General features: G+C 39.6%; 2 protein-coding genes and 1 long non-coding RNA gene across 3 annotated transcripts; 2 read left to right on the forward strand and 1 right to left on the reverse strand.

Moving 5' to 3' along the window:
• The first annotated feature begins 7,311 nt into the window (after positions 1–7,311).
• LOC108891724 (uncharacterized) lies at positions 7,312–12,098 on the forward strand. Its single transcript, XR_001962349.2, has 3 exons — positions 7,312–7,413; positions 7,821–9,626; positions 10,120–12,098. It is a non-coding gene; the product is annotated as an uncharacterized LOC108891724 (long non-coding RNA).
• Positions 12,099–12,477: 379 nt separating this feature from the next.
• selenok (selenoprotein K) lies at positions 12,478–14,766 on the forward strand. Its single transcript, XM_018689015.2, has 5 exons — positions 12,478–12,598; positions 13,104–13,194; positions 13,651–13,725; positions 14,121–14,216; positions 14,422–14,766. Exons 1-5 carry the CDS (start codon positions 12,580–12,582, stop codon positions 14,423–14,425), a joined length of 285 nt encoding a protein of 94 aa, XP_018544531.1. The 5' UTR covers positions 12,478–12,579; the 3' UTR covers positions 14,426–14,766.
• Positions 14,767–15,133: 367 nt separating this feature from the next.
• actr8 (actin related protein 8) lies at positions 15,134–20,742 on the reverse strand. Its single transcript, XM_018689014.2, has 13 exons — positions 20,458–20,742; positions 19,394–19,564; positions 19,155–19,265; positions 18,780–18,884; positions 18,494–18,667; positions 17,916–18,009; positions 17,663–17,795; positions 17,322–17,475; positions 17,125–17,220; positions 16,807–16,947; positions 16,379–16,688; positions 15,942–16,105; positions 15,134–15,715 (listed from the first exon to the last, which is right to left on the reverse strand). Exons 1-13 carry the CDS (start codon positions 20,590–20,592, stop codon positions 15,572–15,574), a joined length of 1,932 nt encoding a protein of 643 aa, XP_018544530.1. The 5' UTR covers positions 20,593–20,742; the 3' UTR covers positions 15,134–15,571.
• Positions 20,743–20,875: the final 133 nt, after the last annotated feature.

Consider the following 20,875-nt stretch of genomic DNA (forward strand, 5'->3'; position numbering starts at 1 on the left):
TGGGAAGACTCAGCTTCAGTGGGAACAGTTTCTGTCATGTTTGTCTGTTTAGGTTTTTTTATATCTATGCACAGGTTTCCTATAGTCAATCACAAACAAGGGTTGGGTGGAAATGGCACTTTTAAGAACAGAGGATCTGAATAATAACTTTTTAAATTATATGAATGAGGCTACCTTTGAATTTTAAACAGTGGACAATAACATGCAGCATGCTGTAGAGGTGGAGGAGTGTGTGAGTCAGACAGGTGCAGTTGGCAGGGCAGTCAGACTGTGAGTGGCTGACAGGATGAGTTCATTTTAACCAGAAGTATAATTACACGATATCTCTACTCACATCACTCACTCTCCCCATCGCTCTTTCTGTCTCTGTGAGCTCTCTCTGTTATGCCTTCCTACGTGTTCTCTCATATCATTCATCTGTTTTTTTTTCTCATGCTTTCTAATAATACTGCTCTTATCTCATCATCAGTTACCAACTCTCCCACCCCCACCCCTCCCTCTCTGCCCCGTCTCCATCAGTGAAAGATGACCTGGCAGCCATCGGAGAGATAGGCCTGCTGTTATCTTCTCCTAGGTGACTACTGGTATGGTGTGTGTGTGTGTGTGTGTGTGTGTGCTAGAAGACTGATGGGGATGATATGAATATTCAGGAACAAAGAAGGCCCTCACTGTGGGATTAAGGAATCAGACGGCACATTGGCCTGACATTCCACAGAGACTCATGGTCTTTGCATGGAAACATCAACCTGATCCCACTGTGTATCAAATATCATCTAAAATAAGCTTCACCTTACATATAGTTGGGGGAAAAAAACATACAGAATTCTTTTAAATCTGAACATGGATGCTGGATGAATAGAAAAGGCACTGCAAAGATTTTGCGAGTAGAGATGCATTTTCCCCACATTAAAAAGAAAGTTGTGAGAGTAGTTTTACATTAAAAATAATCCACACCAAGGTCTATAATAACACATTACCTTCCTTACCTTGGAGGCAAAGTTAATTTGTGAGCCTCTAAGTTTGTGCATGACAGGGTAAGTGCTACACTCCAGGTCTATAGTAGCACATTCTTTAGATATCCACAGCACTCCAGCCTGTGAGCTGTCCATCAAAGAAATGTTTAAGATTTAGTTTATTATTTATATAAATAATTTGTTGTTACTCTAAGAGCTCAAAAACATTGTGTTTTCAAGTCTTCACCAGAGCACCATAAGAGAGGTGTCAGCCTCCTTTTGTAGTGCTATACTTTCATAGTTAAGCCATATTGTTACTGTCAGTTAAAACAGAGTCCACTACTGAGACTTAGACCAACATTAGCACTGCATCAAAATAATATACCCTCTTCATTAGTTTTCCTGCAAGGGTAATGAAATCATCTCTTCCAAGCAGAGTCCTAACCTAAATTCTGTGTAACTCATTTTTTCTCTGCACTTTGTAAAGCTGTAAAGCTGTAAAGCTCTCTGGTGATGTGGATCTAGCCAATGAGAACCCAAGGCTGTAACCGACGGTTTCTGTGAGAGCCCTGATGACTGGTGAGAGAAACCCTTTTGTGTAAAGTTGAAACCACCTTAAGATTAACACATACTAGATGCAACAGTATTAAAGTCAAATTGTTGTTGTGCTATTTTTCTCTTGAGAGAAATGTTTATGAATTTATTTGGTATCACAGCAGATTAAATGCATGAGATAAAAGGTACAGAACCGAAGACGCAGAATAGAAAAAACAGTACAAATGCAGCTGTATATTATAATACTACTTACGATATATTAGGTGCAACTGATTGTGGTCTAAAGTTGATTAATATACTGTATACACAACAATTTAACTGTTGAATAATTCATTGTGTCTAATATGACAGTTTCTGTCTTCCTGATTTTCCATCAGGACATCCTGCTTCTTTATTATCCCAGTGACATCTCTGGAGCAGCATGCCTTTAAGATTCAGCCTGATTCTCCTCACAGTTATTTTGGTGAACCACACTGTAAGTCATTAGTACCTGTAGTGGCATCCTGTGTGGGATGGAGAGGCTCTGAATAGACACTTGTCGATGTGTGTGTGTGTGTGTGTGTGTGTGTGTGTGTGTGTGTGTGTGTGTGTGTGTGTGTAGGGGTGTGTTTCCAGGTGCCTGAAAGAGATTTGAGTCTCTAAATGTTTCCAGTGGAAGAATTTAACCCCTGAACTCAAAAGGAAAGTGCTTTTCATTCATCAACAAGAAACTGGACACACACTCATACACACATACAGTCACAAGCAAACGCACTAATAAGCACATGTGGGAGCACTACACAGACACATACACTTGTTAGTTATTGGATGCCATGATGATTCATGAGGACATGGTGCATGATCATTTCCCTAAAGGCCAGACCTTTGACCCCTCCAGTGGCAGAAAGCAGTTTAGTTCTCCCTCAGAGAGGTCACATCCGTATAGTTGTCGGTGCGTTTTATTCTTCTTTCACCTCAGTGTCTCCCATCCATCGCTCCTCACCTTCCACTCACCTTTACTCTTTGCCTTCTCCAAGTTTCTTCATTCCTCCTGAGTTTTCATCACAGTCACCACTTCACATGATGAAATATATGGAAACATGGACTTTTACTTGTATTGGAGTATTTTTATGTTGTAGCACTGCTACTTTTACTCAATTAGAAGATCTGTCCTCAGCAACTTCGACCCAAAACTTCAAAATGGGAATTGTTATTTGTTTCACCTGGGCTTGACAAAACATCCACAACAGGCAATAGAAATGTGAGCATGGAAAATAAAAGGTATTTCTTTTTCCAAGAGGTTTGACAAGATTTATAGTGTTCTAGGTAACTATTATTAATGCTTTAAATTATTTATATTAAATTTGCAATTAGATCCATGTGGAGGATACTTTGCTTAATAATAAAATGTATTTTACAGTTAATTTGCATGCATATTTATACATCCACGTTCTGAAGATGGAAACGTTGCCAGTAAGCACTTAAGTTGTAGGGGGAAAATTTCTGGTTAGATGGTAGGATGTACAGAGCAGAACACATGAACACCAGGGACTGAGGTTTATGTCCTCTATCCCACATGTTGTTGGTTTTTAAAAATAAATTAAATATTGAAAACGTCAGCAGGTCCCAAAATGAACAAAACCATAAAAATAGTTTCCATGAGCTGTTACTGGAAGAAAAACAAATGAAATATCTTGAATCTGAATTACTGCCACTATAAACAATTAACAGGAGACTGGTCAGTGTTTCAATATGGATCTTTTCACACTTCATAAGTGCCTCAAAAACCTGATTTTCCACGTGAACACACACACACACACACACACACACACACACACACACACAAATCAAAAAGAAATATTTTCTCTCTGTATCTGTTTCCCTTCTTTGTGCTTGTCAATCTGTTTCTAACTGTCTTTCCTCCTCCTAATCCCCTCCTAAATTCTAATAAAGTAATTTGTTCACTGTTTCCAACAGGCTATTATAATCCACCATTATATATACACTCAGACTAGTCCCAATCCCTCCTGGCTATTTCCTTTCTTTTACTTATCAGTTGGAGCCAAATAATAAGTCTAAATACACTCATATCTAATCTCCAATAACCATTAACAGCTGAAACCAGCTTAGCTGCAGATATTAGGGAGGGGAGAAGGGGAAAAAAACAGCCGTGGTGGGGGCTGGAAGAAAGAGGGAAGGATAGAAAGAAAGCTCAACAGCCTACTTCTATGCTCTTCCCTCATTATTTTCCTTCTCTCTTTTTCACTCCTATCCTAAACGCCATCCATATGTCTTTAGCAGGCCTTAAAGACCCCTAATAAAATGTAGACTGGATAAATAATCTCATCGGTCCATAATTACACTCAACCCTTTTCCAAAAAAAAGTATACAAACTCTCACTTACACATGCTCACACATATATATCTGTGTTTCCTATTTCTGGACACATGATCAGGTTACAGGTGGATGTGCTTATGCTAACATGTGCGCACTCTCTTGCACTCAATTCTCAGACTACTGCCTCACTGTCAGTACCTACTCTTACTTAACACTCAGATGTTGAGAGGAAATGTCATTGGTCTGTGGTGGGAAAATCTTTCTGCTTATTTTCCTATTTTGACATCTGATAGTCTTACATTTGAACAGTATTTGTCTGTCTGTTTGTTTGTTTTTTGTTTGTTAGTTTGTTTGTTTTTTGTTAGATTATATATAGTGGACCACGTGTTTATGCATTTCTTTATTTTATTTTGTTACACAAAAACTAAAATATATGAAAACTGATGTGTTTGTGTTGAAAGAATGAAAGGATGAGATGGGACAGTGCGTGAACTTGTTTCCATATATTTCATCATGTAAAGTGATGACTGTGTTGAAAGCTCTTCTTATTGTGAGAGGGCCAGTCCACTTTTAGCCAAGTGAGGGTGTGAAAAATAGCCAACTACCCCAGTACTTAACACTAATGGACTCATCTATTATGGTCTTGTGAAAACACGGTGTAAGTGGGAGAACATTAGCATTTGTGTGTGTGTGTGTGTGTGTGTGTGTGTGTGACCAGCAAATGACTGCCAAAATGATGGATGAATGTTTGCATGTGTGTGTGTGTGTGTGTGTGTGTGTGTGTGCGTGCCTGTGCATCTGTATTTGTGTGTGTTTGTGTTCATGTGCGTGTTAAGGTGAGGGGTGTTGCAAAGCGATGAATGTGGCCACAGTTATCCTGTTGTTTCCTGTTAATAAACCAGACAAAGTGTTGGAGGTGGCAAAACAACAATTCAGTGTCCTGCTTCAATCTGATCGACTGAGTTCAAAAAGCACTGAAATATTTGGAAACACAGATTTTGACCAACTTTAAGCACATAATAAATAACCTGCCAATATGCAAATGCCTTTCAGCCCTCTTTGCTCTACGTAAACATGAAAAAAATACAAATTAACATTAAGCTCTTGTTTTTTATTTTGAAATGTATCATACAGTAATCATTTTTGTAGCTCTTTTCAGTACATGCAACATTTTCCAGCATTCATTTTACTCCAGTGAGATCAAGAAAGTATTGTGTTGATGTTGATTAAATGTGTTCCTGTTGAGTTTTGAAAGGAATCTAACAAGGTGGGCACTTGTGCTGCCCAGAGAAGTAATCCCCAATCCCCTTTACACTGATATCCCACTGACCTCTTTGAAACACCCACAATCTGACTCTGCTTTTCTATTTCAGTTTCCTAGAATTTAAAAGTTAATTACAAAAACACACACACACACCACAAATAAGCTGATTGCCAAAGTCTCTCAGCCACAAATCTGCACACATCACACATAATAAATACAAATATCTGAGATGAGTGTTGCAGCGGGGTGAATAAACCAGGCCACATTTGCATTTTGTCTTCTCGATTCCTCCAAACCTCACGCAAGACCAATCTTCAGTAATCATTTCCAGAAAGTTCTCTAAATGACTGACATAGTATATGTGAGCAGATAAAAAAGAAATCAGAAGTATTTGTGTGTGTGTGTGTGTGTGTGTGTGTGTGTGTGTGTGTGCGTGTGTGTGTGTGTCTGTGTGTGTGTGTGTGTTTCCTTTCCTCCTCACTTTTTCTTGTCTGGACATATCTTTACACTATATCACACAACTGTTAGCTACCTTTGCTTATACACAACAGGGACAGCCACCATCCCTGAAGAAAGCTGAATGGCATCCAGGGATATCACTGTGAACTGTAATAGTAACTAAAGATGCATCAAAAAATGTAAATCATCTGGTGTCTACACGTGGAAATTTTTACACAAAAGTATTATACTTTAAAACAAATAATAGATAATTTAAAAAAAAAAAAAAACATTTTCTTTTAACTTTCAAGTAACACAACTTGGCACACACACCACACACTCTAAAACAAAGCTTTGGAGTTTGTGAATAATATATCTGACCCACGCCAAAAGATGGAAAGCAAGTGATGGAAACAGACAGAAAAATTCACGCAACGCATTCCAACAGTCAACAAGTGCTGAGTGTTTCCCTGTGGAGCTTTTCTGACATGACTTGACTTTAAGCTGGCAATCCATAACACATTCATGTATCTGTCCATGGATGTGTCTGAGGAATGTGAATTCTTAATCATGTGGGTTAAAGGACAGGGGTGAAATACATTTAGAGGGAAAAGCTGAAATGGAGTGTGAAGGGAAGACAAAGTGCCAGCCTTGGAGAAAAAAAAGAGATAGGAAGGGAAAGAGGCTGAAGTTTCATCTCACTGTGTGTGCTTTAGTGTCAGTTGAATGATCATATAACAAATGCATATAAATACTCATTTTAATGAGGGAAAATACACTTAATTAAAACTCTCCTGACCATCTCCCTTGCTCCTTCTGTTTTTATGTGGGATCACTATTCTCTTCACCTGACTGTTGTGTAGTAACTTTGACCCCTCTGCCTGGGTCAGCCCTCAGAAGTACAGCCCTGTTTTGTCTGAACCTTTGACCTCTGACCCTCATGTCCATCAGAAGCAGCAGCAGAGGAACACCAGTGTGATTACAAGCTGCTTCAAAAACGCACAGCCGTCCAAGTTGCAGAACTGTTTCTTTTTAATTCATTAGCCTTTCCCAAAGGACAGTCTGGGAACCTAAAGGCACCTTCAAAGGGTCAGGAAGGTCACTGTCAAAATAAGGGATAGTATATTATCACTGTTGGTTTGTTAATGAGAAGGTAAAGCAGCTAGACACTCTGTAAACATCTCATTTGATCGATTCCTTTATCATTCTTCTGTCTCTGCTGCCATCTGGTGGTTAGTGGATGTCAAGGAACCTTGAAATCTGCAGATATTTTTACATAAAGATTATGTCTCAAATTAGTAAAACTCACCTATTTACTATTAAATAATTAAACTATTATGATGTGTTTTATAATAGTGATGGAAACTTATGGAAAATAACTTAGCAAATTGACTCAGGCACAGTGTTGAGGTTCTTGTGCTTCCATCTTATTCTACTTCATCCTTACTCTCGGCTCCATTTCATTGAGGGGAATTAGTTTCTAGCTATTTTTTAGTTTTTTAAGTTTCAAGTTTATGATCTATTTTATAACAACAAAGTGGGAAGTTCTTTACCTCAAAAATGATCATCAATCTTATCATCAACATGTCATATTTACAGTATTGTTCTCTCTACATTTGTTGTATTTTAAGTTTTGTACACAGATCAAAAGGATTATACCATAATAAGCCTGTAGCTGTGAATGTTAATGAGCTGCTTTTAACTGGATTTTGGTCTGAACGTCCTGCAGTGTTTTTCTACGTGGTTAACGGTTGGCTATTATGCTTTTATTCTGAAAACATCTAACCGGACGTGCAGGTTGTATCCTCTCTGACGGTGAGACATGAAGCTCACAGCTCGGTGATACAACAGTGGTGGACTGACTGAGTTCTTGGTACATGTCTAGTCGTAAGTAGAGTACATTAAAATCACTGCAAAAGTCCACGTGTTTCATTTGTTTACAAAACAGTATTAAAATTATAACACCTTATTTTAAATACCTATGTTGTTGATGCAAGCTAGTACAATACCTTGCTTGGTGGCTAACATTAGCCTAAATTACATTATAGCATCGACAATGATCATCGAGTTTATCGAACAACTTTGTCAACAAAATGGATCTGACGCCAATGATCTCTCTAAATGTGTTTTATCTTCTGCTCGGTAATGCAATTGTTCTGTTAGTTTTTCCGTTTATTGTGTTCAGCTCCTGCAGCTTTAAATAAATGCATCAGGTAATGTTAACGAGCTCCCTCGCGGTGGTTTTGTGTGAACCCTGATACTGGATGTTTCAGACATATTTGTTTCCTCCACAGAGACCAGCAGTGAACCTGGATGTCCCCCTGCACATCTGTGGACAAAGCAAGGGAAACAGCATAAAGACAAACATCTACTACCTTGATGTAGCTAAATCACAGCTACAGAGGCAGCTGCTCAGTTGTTAGCTTGTGTAACAGTTGGGATTGTCTGCCAGCATCAGACAGAGACAGTTCACACCTCCACCTGCAGCATGAGTGAGCTTACAGACTTTGAGAAAGGCCAAATAGTTGGTGCCCGGGCAGCAGGTCTGTCTGTCAGAGAAACTGCCCAGTTATGTGATGTATCGGGTCGAACTGTTCTCAAGGTTATGAGTGCTTATAACATGTACGGACATACTGCATCTGCAAAGAAGAACAGCAAGCGCAAGCCAAAGAGGAAACGGGCAAAAGCTGAAGCAGCTCCCTTGGAGAAACCAGTAGCTGAGTCTGAGATCGACACTCAAAACCCAGAGAAAGCGAGCGAGACACCTGAAGCTCAGACCAAAGACAAAGAATAACTTGGTCTGATATGCCGTATTTGAGACATTGTTATTATTTAGACTCTGTAATGTTTGTATCTAAAAAAGGCACAGCATGTCTTTATTTAACCCACAGTTTTTCATACTTCTGAACAGTTTCATCCAAGTTTGAGTTTTTGAGTTTGTGTGCGTGCGTGTGTGTGTAAGGTTTGAAAATGTTCTGTTACTGTTCTGTCAGCAAAGGGACATTTCCAGGCTCTCTAGATCAATAAGTTTAGTTCAATTTAAACCAGTGGCATTTGTCTGTTTGTGGATGCAGCTGTCAGATGTTTTCTGTCCAACTTACTGATGAAGGGAATACACAAATGGAAAATTAAATGAAATTGTAACAGTTTTCAGAAGCGTTTAATTTAAGCTCCACAATGACAGCATGCACACACAGTAAAACTGATATTGTCCTAGAGTTTTTCTCCCTATGTGCTCACACTAATCAGTGTGTTCAGCTGACAGTTGTATCCTGCCTGCAGTCCACAGAGGCTCATGTGCTGACGTATGTTTATGAGTTTCTGAGTCAACATGTTGACCTGGACCAGTTTTGTTAATTCAGAATCATAAGAATGTGTTGTATTTTTTTCAGTTTTTGGAGCGACATTACCAGTGCATCTATACTGTGCTGTGATTCCATTAAGAGGAAATACATGTTCTCCTCTCTGTCTGTGTCTTCCATCCTTTTCCTGTGTTGGGTCACTGTTCTGACCACCAGTTGTGAATTGTTTCATTAGTCTCCCATGGTAGATTAATTGATAATAAATAATCCTTAGTTGCAGTCCTGAGTCCCTGCCAGTCTGTTCTGGAGAGTACTGTTTTGACCACTGGTTGTGTTCATACTTTGACACCCCCTCCCCCCCAGAAATACTTTTTTTGTGATGTTTAGACCTTTGACCTCTACTCTGTGTCATGATCATCAGAAACAGCAGCAGGTGAAAAACAGGGTGGCTGTTGACTGCTTCAAAAACAAATTAGCCCTGATAGTTGGGGCAGTGCCTTAAATTTTTTTTTTTTTTTTTTTTTTTTTGATAATGAAAATATGACTTGTAGCACTAATTTGTTTACCTCAGAATAAGTGACTTCTCGTGTAGAACTTGAATTATATACCTTTAAACATTTGGAGCAAGAATAACAGAACAAGTGCCACACCAAAGTTAAGAACTGAGAGCTGTCGGGAAGTTGACACAACCCTTTTATTCTGAAAATTCTTACCGGATGTGTCAATGTTATTCTCCCTGGGGAAACGCAAACACAACATCAGCGGAGGACAGGCAGACTTCTTGGTACATTTGCAGTTGTAAGTACGTCACAGTTATCAGTGCAAACCTGTATGTGTTCGATTCCTCTTTAAGTAGCGTTAAAATGATAACAGGTCACTCAGAATACGTGTTTTGTTGATGGAAGCTAATCTAGTAGCTTGCTACCTGGTTAGCCTGAATTACAGCATCGAAAATTCACGTCGCCATAGAGTTGAATGAACACCTTTGGACGGTCAACACAAACTAAACTAAGGCTAATGAGTGCGCACTAAAAAAACTGCTCTAAATGTTTTTTGTTTTTTTTTTTAACTGATGTTAGTACGATATACTGTACGGTAAGGTGGTCGATATATTTTGTTTAGCCCATGTAGTTCTTAACAGGTAGTGATGGCTCCCACACATTGGTTGTTATGTGTTATGTCTTGATACTGAATCTACCTTAGCATACAATTATGTGTTGGTGTTTTAATCATGTGTAAAGTGGGTATTTCTCATTTTTAATATATCGTATTATCCCACCTTCATCTATAGACCAACGAGGACACTGTGAAACCTCAACAGCTTGTCAGTGGATCCCTGGATCTTTCTGCCTAAGGGTATAAAATAATGGAAACACCACATGACAGAGGACTTTTGAGCACTTGAGTAGCAATAACAAAACCGACTGCCTGTCTGTTGGCTCTAAAAAAACAAAAAAAGACAGTCAACACTTGTATAGAAGTGCCCAAAGCAGTATGAGTGACTTAACAGAGTTTGAAAGATGCCAGATAGTTGCTGCACGACTTTCTGGTGCATCTGTCACAAAAACTGCACAGCTGTTCAATGTTGCAAGAGGAACAGTCTCGAGAGTCATGACTGTATACATTAAACATGGAAGAACAGCATCAGCAAAGAAGAACAGCGGGCGCAAGTCAAAGCTTACTGAAAAGGATAGACAAACACTTCTCAGGATAGTTGATGAACACCCTGAGTATACAGCCTCAAAAATAACCTCAGAGTTGAACAGACACCTCTCTCACACTGTCTCCGTTAAAACCATACGGCGTGAGCTTCACAAAGCTGGTATTTTTAGAGGAGGAGCCAATCGGAAGCCAGAGACTGACACGCAAAAGCCAGATGAAAAGAACATGAAACCTGAACTAAACAAGGAGTGTAACTCACATAAAACACCTGAAATGCAAACAAATGCCAAAGAGTGTAGTGGACAAAAGGAATTGGGAGAACCCCAAGCAAGCGTTGAAGAGTACAACACAGAAAAATCTGAAGAGAGAATACAGCCTGAAGCCAATGTCAGGTGAAGAGGAGTCCAGCACACAAAAGTCTGGTGAAGAGAGCATAGGACCTGAATCCCAGACAGGTGAAAAAGACTCACAAAAGTATGATGACAAGACCACAGGACCTGAACCTCAGATCAGTGAAATGGAATAACATGGTCTGATGTATTGGATTTCAGCCTTTTTAATACATCTTTGGTCATGTTAAGGGAAAACCACAGAATGCCTTCATCCCCTAATGTTGCCAACTATTGGATGTGCTCATGGATCTTTAATGATGTTTGAATTTTGTAGATTTTATTATTTATTTTTGCATGAATGCATTATAGTGCAATGTTGATGCTTTTTTGCAATTTTTTTTATTTTTTTCTGGTTTACAAGCAAATATCATACCTTCAATGTAGATTATTGAGAATTAACTTAAATTGTTGAAAATAAACGTAGTGCCAGTGTTAAATAGTATATATTATGGTATTGTTTAATACAAAACACTCAATTCGGTACACATAATGAATCACAAAATTCAGGGTTTGTTTTGTAGTTTATAGACCAATGCCATGCTGCTGTTTTTAACTATATCTCATCATTTCATTTGTACTGTAAAGCATGGCCTTTTTGATGTTCTCTCAGAAAAACCTCTTGTAATGGTGTGAAACCATGTAGCAAGTGCAAGCCCATTAAAGCCTTCAAACATACTCCCTCTACTGGTTCAAAAAGTCATACTGTGTTGAAGTTAACATACAAACTCCCATGTTTGCAGTTGAAGAACTCCACAATGTGTAACTTCTAACACACCTTGGTATATAATGTTTAATAGTGGGGATATTAAGGTGTATTAAGAAATGTGCTGTGTTTTATGGCTTATTTAACAGATGTCTCAGACTATTGTGCTAAACTCTTGATTTTTGAGTTCAGGAAAGTAACAGTGTTGGTGTTGAGCTTCAAACCCAAACTCTTTGTTTCAGAATGTCCTTAAGAAAACAATGGGATGGCAGTTTTGTCTACTTTAGTCAGGCACATTTACCAGTATACACTTAATCTTTTCTGCAAATGTACTGAGTGATGGTTGCTGACCCCACCATAAGCTGTTGAATCTCAATCATCAAAGACTAAATTGAACATGTTTCTAGAGCCTGCATGTGCATGGCTGTAGCAGAGAGGGGAATGGCACACAAAGCATAAGACAGCACTGTAATGATTGTACTGCATATTAAAACACGACACAAAAAGTTTCAAGTTGTCTGTACTTTCTTTTTTTAAAGTTGAAATATACTCTTCTCTGTCAAAAGAGGTTGACTGTGGCTTTGGCAGGCAAGGAGTCCAAGAACAGCTACAGTGATGTCACATCATTCAGAGCAACTGTATGCAAGCCTTGTCAATCCATAGTAAACACATGATAAATTTATTGCACGGCTGTTGTTTTATTGCACAAGATTTGTTTTAGTGAGTAAACAAGATGGATATTAATTATTTCTATATAAACTATATTTGAATGATATCTTGTGTAGTCAAAATGATGATATGTCTATATGTGAGGGAAGTCTTTGGTTTTATTACACAAAAGGCTCACATTTTGAAAAATTCACTGTAATGATTTTTTTTTTTTTTCATATCGTCTGCACATGCGCGTCACAATGTGACGCAGCAATAACGGATCCGGAAGTACAACACGAGAGATAAACACAGCTGTGAAAGCTGTGGTGTTACTTTCAGCAATATGGTGTACGTGTCCAACGGTGAGTAGTTTCGCCTCGGTCTTCTATCTTTTTCTCACCCTAAGAGCAAAAATGTAGCTTTCTTGTAGATATTGTTGAACATGGTTTCTTTAAACACCACTAGTATGGGAATGTGCAATAGCAGCAAACCGGTTTAATGTAGCAAACTAGCTTGCTAACTAGCCTAGCCCGACTGGATCTGCGTAGCAGGTATAACTGCTAAATTAATATTGCATAAGAGGGCTTTTACCAGTTCTTCCTCGGAATATCATTTCAGTGTTGATAGAGAGGAATGTTTATAGTATTCAGTGTGCTGTATTTAACATTAGGCCGTGTAATCCTGCTGTGTTTTCTCTCGGTTGAATAGCTGTCAGTTTGTCAACCGGTAAACCTATGAGGAATGTATTCACACACTCTTGTTTTTAAATGAGAGTAACATCTCAAGCTTTGCTGTCCTCCATCACCTGATCTCTGTTGTTTCACCCATTTTTCCCTCTCTCCCTTTTTCTCTCCGTCTTCTTCTCAGGTCAGGTCCTGGACAACAGGTTCCAGTCACCGTGGCGACTGTCGTTACTGGTCGATCTCTTCTGGGGAGCCGTGGAGTTTATCGGCCTCTTGTAAGTCAGCCAGTGACTGAAACATTGAATCAAGTAAACGAAAGGCCACCTAATTAAGTATAATGGATGTGTGACCTTGTAAACAATGTTATCTACACGTGAATTGAAGTGTTTTTGTCAAGTTGTGATTTCTATTGTCCAATATTGTTGCTAGCGAAACTGATGAAAAGTGGTGGAATAGTAAGAAATCTGAAAGAGTTAAAGTCTACAATCACATCAGTGGCCCTGTTGGACAGCGGTGCTTTGAGCTAAATGTTAACGTTAATGTAAACATGCTGATGTTAGTAGGTATAATGTTTATCACGTTCACTTCCTTAATTCAGTGCATTAGCATGGTAACATTTTCTAATGAGGTATATGCTAAGGCTTATAGGAATGTAATGTGTTTTGCAAGTATTTTGTCATAATCCAACAATAAAGGAAGAATCTTTTTTCATCCACTTTTTCCTCTGCCAGTTTTAGGACATTGGTTCACCCAGACATGAGAAAGGATGGATCAAGTGGTATGACACAATACAGTGATGGCAGAGGGTAGGTCCCTGGTGCACAGTCATTTCTCCACACACTTACACACACTGGGGACATGCCCTACATGTCCCTGTGTCCTGAACAATGAAGATAACTAATCTGATGATGGCAGTGTAGTCTGTGTGTCAGCAAGTTCTGTAGCTGTCATATATGTAGGAACTAGCTGATTATTTTCTTTGGAATGGGGTTTCATGTTTAATTGAAAGAAAAATTTCATGCTTATACCCACTACTGCAGTTTACTTATGGCTGCACAGGAGTGAGCTGAGCACAGTGTTCACATCTACATAGCTCATCCCTTGCACTCCAGCTTTAAATATCTGATATAGACAAATTACAAAAACCTAATTTTATACCAGTGTTCCCTCTCACATTTCTCTGCTGTTGCATGCTTTGCAGGCCTCCAGGTCCCCCTGGTGGAAGAAGGCGGATGGGAAGAATAATTCATGGTGCAGGTCCCACCCCTCCACCAATGGGTGGAGGAGGATGAGGAAGGTACAAATATCTTTTTTCTGAATTAAACAATACTCTTACTCTATTTCTTGAGCCTGTATCACAAAGTGAGATTAGGGTTTAATCAAATTACTATAAGTTGTTAATGTTATCTTTTTAAAGTTGTTTCTCAGTTGCCCCACAGATATTTGGACATGATGTGAATATAACATTAATTCTTCACTATATAATCCCCACTTCTCTCTAGGTAAATGCCTACACAGCCAGTGTAGGCGTGGGGCTTGGGCTGTCCGTTTGCTGAGAACTAAAAGACAGATGATAACATCACAGTGCTGAAGCCCCTCATCCTCAGCTGCCACTGCCATGAGCAGATCCTTGACGCCTTTCTGGGAATTCCTACACATAGGGGCCAGAGTGGCTGATAAGGCAGCTAGCTGCACCCCTTCCTCCCGTTTTCCTGCTTCTGCCCTTCCACAATATTCTCCCAGAGATGTGTATCGCCGACATCTCAGTCATGGTAGTCCCTCCTGAAAACAGTTAAGTTAGTTTGTGTTTTGTATCCTTCTGATTGAATAAAAATGTGCACTGTTAACATGTCGCGTCTGAATTTGTCTTGTTCCATTATTATTACAATTGATGATGACTAAGCTTGCATCTGTGTAGAGGTGGACAATACTGACACAAATGAGACATCATACTTTTGACTCTGTACTAAAGTATTAATAATTGATAATGTGAAATATTATACAATATTAAACATAAGGAGTGAGCGCCAGTGTGGATAGTAGCAGAGCAGGTACAGGTATTCGTCATTCCTTTAACTCAGCTGCAACAGTTACATAATGTGTGTAAGACTAAAAAGCAGGCACAGGAATGTGAGGAGCTTTGGGTTGCACCAGAAGCAGCTTTCTATTTACATTCAGTATGTTCATAAGAATGGTGTATGCAACTATTGTGTATCCAAGTTGAACAGGTTTATTTACACAGCTCCAAACTTACATAAACATGGGACAATTGCAGTAATATTTACAGAATATTAACAAGTAAACAACAGTAACCCTCTGGGTTTTTGATGCAAGAAGTAGCTAACACAATAACTAAAAATAAAGTTTATTTGGGGTTAGCAGTGCTATAATTGACAAAGTAACACTATCAATATACTTCCCCATTACACACAGAGATGTTACACTGACTTTAGTCTTTGCATCTAGAAAAACACTTCAGGTTTAAATTTGATCATGTGATCAAAAGTTATCATTTCTAGCTGCTATGTCTTTCTGGTTGTTTCATGTTTGGAGCAAATTCTTAATTCCTTTTCCATGTTTACTCTTCACACAACAAACACCTTGGGTGCCACCATGTGCTTTTTAGGAACTTCAAGCAAAATCAGTTTGGTTTCACCAGACAAAGGCAGCTCTCTCACGCAGCATTCTGACACCAAAGCGCTGCCACTCCCTCTGGTGGATCCACATCTCCTGGGTAGTGTCCAGGCACGCCAGCACTGCTCCCCCCTTCCATGATATCAGGCGAGGGTCCATGTCCTAGAAAACATGCACATCAATGTACAGTACATTAGAGGAGCTCTGTACAGCATTATTCTACTTGTCCCTCTGGGCTGTATGTACAGTATGTTGTATGTAGCACTCATTAATTTACAACTTTTGACAAACATGGTAATATTGATAAATATGAGGCATTGACCACCATGCTACTTTGCCTGGATTACAGATCTATATCTTATTTTAAACACAACAAACTCCAGGTTACCTTTGGTCGTGTGATCACTTCCACATTGTCTACCAGCCTTCTGAAGGAGGGAGGCATCTTATTGATAATCCGGTGTAACAGAAACTCCTGAGCACCGTGAAACATGAGTCCTCCTCCCACTACCAGGATGGAGCTGTACATCTTTCGTTTGGTTTCGTCTGATGCTGAAAACCAAAAAAACAAGGTGAGGTAAAACGGGATGTCCTGAGCATTGAGAAACATCTATCCTCATCCTTTGTGTTTTACTTGCAAATGAAAAAAAAAAAACAAATAAACCAAATAAAAATGTTTTACAAACTGTTTTTATTTATTTCTACATATTCCATGCTATTTCTTTTTTCCCTACTCATCATACTGAAATTTTTTTACCATCTCTTTTAAAGAACTTTGTGTTACCACTTGGTGTTTTCTCCCCATAACCCTCTGTCCTTCCTTACCACAGCAGTCGATGCTATGCAGGATGGCCTTATCCAGGCCCAGAGCTTTGCTCTCAAACTGGCTCATGATTGCAGTCTTCCTGGAGAGGTGAGCAGATAGAGGCTCGTCCATCTCTCCCGCCCCCATCAAGCAATCCCCCTGGGTGGGCCCAAGCTCCATCTCCCCCTGCATCCCTCCTCCACCACCGCCGCTCCCGCAGCCCCTGGGCAGGTCAGACAGCTCGCCAATCCCTCCCTGACCACTCATCTCACCATCCAAAGCTCCACCTGGTCTGGAGATAGCCTTCCGGTCTGCAGCAGATTTGGAGGACTGTTGGAAAAAAAAGGGAGAATAAGCAAAAAAGGACAAGAAGCAAAGAGCATCTATCTCAGGAAATCAGACTGAACTCAGTGTGAAATGTGTACGTATATGTGAGTGTGTGTGTTACCTGGTCCTGTTTGCTCTGTGTGGCCAGCAAGTAGTGCTCATCATGAGGATCCTCTGAGTCACCTTGGGAACGGTACTGGAGTGATGTCATTTTTTGACCTACAATGCCAAATGTGGTTGGGTAGAAAAGACCCATGGGTGCCTATCTCATGCACACACACACACACACACACAAGCCAGAAGACATAAATGAGGAGAGAGACAAACACAGCCATATATAAAGAGTAATTCCAACATGCAAGCAGGAAACAAAATTATCTAAACAGCATTTCATCACAAAATTCAAATCAGCTGAGTTTTTCATTACTGTTGTATTTACCTGTAATTTCTCATCCCCTAGTCGAACCTGGAAGAGAAGAGCTTGGGCTTCTGGGAAACGTGTCTGGAATTCATGATCCTGTAGTCCTGATATGTCCTGTTAAGAACAAGCGGGGGGAAAATATAGTTTAGAATTAATCTGAATGACTGTACTATAACTTGGGAGGCACAGACCACACTTCCCTAACACAAACACACTTGGTCTAGATGGCAGAAGGTCTCTTTTAGGTGTTGCAGTAGCTGACAGTCCAGTCTGCTGCTCAGCTGACAGTCTCTGTAGGGAAAACCTGCCCTCTGCAGGAGCCAGAAAAAAGTACGGGTCACATCCGAGCCACCGTATGCCAAACACAACCTGTGGAATCCAACAGACAGATGGAACATTCAAGTAACTTGTAATACAAATGCAAAATGTTGCACTGAAAGCAAGATGTTAAAAATTCTGGGTTTCATGTATAAAAGGATTTACAGTATGATAAATTATGTAATAATACATTTTTCATAGACAAGATTAAACATAAGAACTCAGATCTCAGGCTGACCTGGAGTTCCGGTGAGACACTCCATCCTCTACACAGCAGAGACTGGTCTTCTGGTCTCCTACATCCACGACACAAGCACTGCTTAACCCACTGCCAAATGTAGCACACACCGACTCCTGGTGCACAATGATTGCTATAAACACACACACATCAGGGCAGAGGGTAAGTTGAGGACAAGAAGAAAAAAGAGACTGGATGTTAATGAGTAACTGTATGTCCTGCGTAGAGCCATACATGTATGTGTGTGTAATACCTGAGAAGCCCATATTAAGCAGCAGCATGTTGACAACCTCCTTGATATGCTGCCTGTTGTAGATGTCAGGGACCAACAGAATGCATCTGTAATACTGACAACCAGTACAAAAGCGAAGCATTAATGTGAGAAGAAAAGCATTTCCACTATCAGCGTAAATTGATCTCATTTTCAAAGTTTTGTTCAACTCTCTTTAGTTAAATCTTCAGAGTGTTTTTGAGGACCCTTAAACTTTGCTCTTTAACTTACTTTGTAAGATGCCACTTCTTACAGATGCCTCTAAGTAATGCAAAAGGTTTTGCACATATTAATCTTGTACTTTACTTGCGTTACTTTTGAGCATTTTAGTTGATCGCATTTAAAAAACTTTTACACATAGAGCTAAATAATACAATTTAATAGTACTATTAGTAGTACTAGTATTATCAGTAGTAAAAATATTTGTATTACATTATTATAAGCCTGTCTTCATCTGTCTTCTTTCAAAATTTGTTTTTTAGTTTCAACATGCTGATGAGCACTTTCAACTTTGTCCCACAGAGGAAAATGATATGAAGAGGTGAAGAGGTTTCTCCTACCTTTAAATCCTTAAGGGGGATCTCAAGATGCTTTTGAATGACATGACTCCAAATCGTCTCAAGGTCAGCCAGGACGGCAGTCAGTGAGCCTCCAGGACCAGGGTGTACATTGAGCTGACCTCTGACTATAGGCCAGTGGATGTTGTAACAGTCAGATGGATTCACATATAGAGCCTGCATGATGACAGGATGGAAGAAGAGAGAGCAAAATAAAAGAAAAAATAGATAGGTAAATTGTTTTAGTTGTTCTAGGTCACTTCAATGCTCTATTCAGACATGCACTAACCTCCTCTCCCACCAGATGAGAAGGATGGTGGGATGTGTTTGTCCATTTCACCCTGGAGCTGCTGTCTAGTACTGCTGGACGGATCTGACAATTATACGCTCTGGCCTGCACACAAACACAAAAACTGGTAAGAAATAGGTTCTTCCATACCACATTATGCACTGATGTAAACACTTGACTCATTTTTATAATCAGCAAATCAGCCCTCGCTGTTGCCCCTCTCACGCAATAAATGCAGGAATTGTAATGTAATTTATCTAATTTCTCTTTCCCATAAGCATGGAATAGAAACACTTTGCTATTGTAAATATTTCAGTATTACATATGTGCAACAATTCTCTCTCTTTCTGTTTCTCCCTTTCTTAATACACACACCTGTTCAGCAGACACAGGAGTCCTCCGCACTCCGTTTGACATCTTCTTGGACCAAATGGCCTGGTCGACCATTTTAAGCCCATTCTGCCTCTGCTCTTTACTCTCTGGTTTCTGGCAGACAACATGAAGAGACAATGAGAGTGAACAAAAAATGAAATTAATCTGAACGGTGGAGTAAGACACAGACTGAAAACGTTGTTGTGTCTGTATGTGGCTGTATGTGGTCATGAGTGACGTACATTGAGACCCTCTCTCAGCAGCCAGGCATCTTCATATCTGGGCTGTCCGCTTTGCTTGTGTCTGCGTGCTATCACATGTGGCACTGTCACAGGAAGAGTGTCTGTTGCTCTGCCAATACGGAGTGACCTCGAACCGGGGTGGATGACGACTACAAAATTGCTCTGTATTTGCTGTAAGAGAGGAAAATATATTTTGAGGCAATGTCAGACGAAACAGTATGTAGATGGCTAAATAATACACACATATATATGATTATTTAACATCTCTTTTAGTGGGTGGTGATATCTCACAGTATGTGTCCCAGTGCATCCCAAAGGAGTTGGATGGGGTTGAAGTTGGAGCACACATTAAAGTCTCAGATAACATTGAATGCTGTAGTATTAAGATTAATCTCAAACCATGAGAAATAGCCCAAAAGTACACAACAGTATGTGGGACCAGATAAGTGTACAACCTGGATAAAAACCTGACAATGACTGTCAAATGTTGGGAAAACTTCTACTTTAACAAAAGTTAATGATTTGATTATGAGAGGGAGGGATTTTGATTTTTTATTCTGTTTTTGCTGAATTGTCAACAACCACAAATGTTGACAAGTGCATTTCTATTGTTAGTTTAGACCTGAAGTTATTTGATGATTTAACAATTCGTTAATTTACAGAAAAGTTAATGGATGGCAAATATAAAAAAAAACACAATATTTGCTGCAGACAGCGCCTCACAAAACTGTTCTTACTGTTACCATTTCATGTGAATGTAAACTGAACAACTTGGAGGTTTTCAGCCGTCAAACAGAGTATCTGAAGACATCACTTTGGGCCTATTGTTATTTGTAACGGGCTTTAGCGAGACCTTTGACATTTTGTTGAACGATAAACCGAAAGAGCAATAAACAGTTTAGTCAATAATGATGAAAATAGTCTGTTTTGTTCCCTGTATAGTAACAGATGAGTTTAACAGACATTAAGCGTATTTTAATCCTGCTACACAGACTAACTTATAGATATTTAGACCAGTGTATTCGGGTATTTAATGTAAACATGAGTATCAGGCAACAGCTCACCTCCTGCAGGGGCTCTGGGATGGCCGGAGGAGCGATGGGTCTTTTCACCCCACGCTGTTGCTCCTTCTCTTTATCCTTCTCTCGTTCCTTTTCTTTCTCTTTCCCGTTGTCCTGCTCTTTTTCAGCCTGAGTCATGGCCACCTTTTAATTCAATAGTCTTAACCGTAAGAAACAGTGAGTGGCGACCTTTTAATGCTTGTAAAGTACCTCAGAAGACAACTACAAGCGAGGACCTTCCTCCTGGATGGAACGTTGCTGCAGCGGCGAACTCTACTTCCGTGTTTGGTCACATGGTACAAAACAGCGATTTCTAATTCGCCCAAAGAGTTCCCAGAGCTCAGCGGACCACGGACGTATTATGAGGCATCACAATACATTCATGGCACAGATACCTCCAAGCCTCCCACAACAGATCCAC

The sequence above is a fragment of the Lates calcarifer genome, linkage group LG6 (genome assembly GCF_001640805.2).
Source record: "Lates calcarifer isolate ASB-BC8 linkage group LG6, TLL_Latcal_v3, whole genome shotgun sequence".
In the NCBI taxonomy this organism is placed as follows: Eukaryota; Metazoa; Chordata; class Actinopteri; family Centropomidae; genus Lates; species Lates calcarifer.

What these genes read in the sequence shown, in the direction of transcription:
- actr8 (XM_018689014.2), bottom strand. Translation starts at nt 20,592, where the DNA reads ATGACTCAGGCTGAAAAAGAGCAGGACAACGGGAAAGAGAAAGAAAAG. An exon ending in GTGTCTCACCGGAACTCCAG is followed by an intron (nt 17,476 to 17,662) that starts GTCAGCCTGAGA and finishes TGGATTCCACAG; the next exon opens with GTTGTGTTTGGCATACGGTG. An exon ending in GCATAGCATCGACTGCTGTG is followed by an intron (nt 16,106 to 16,378) that starts GTAAGGAAGGAC and finishes TTTGGTTTTCAG; the next exon opens with CATCAGACGAAACCAAACGA.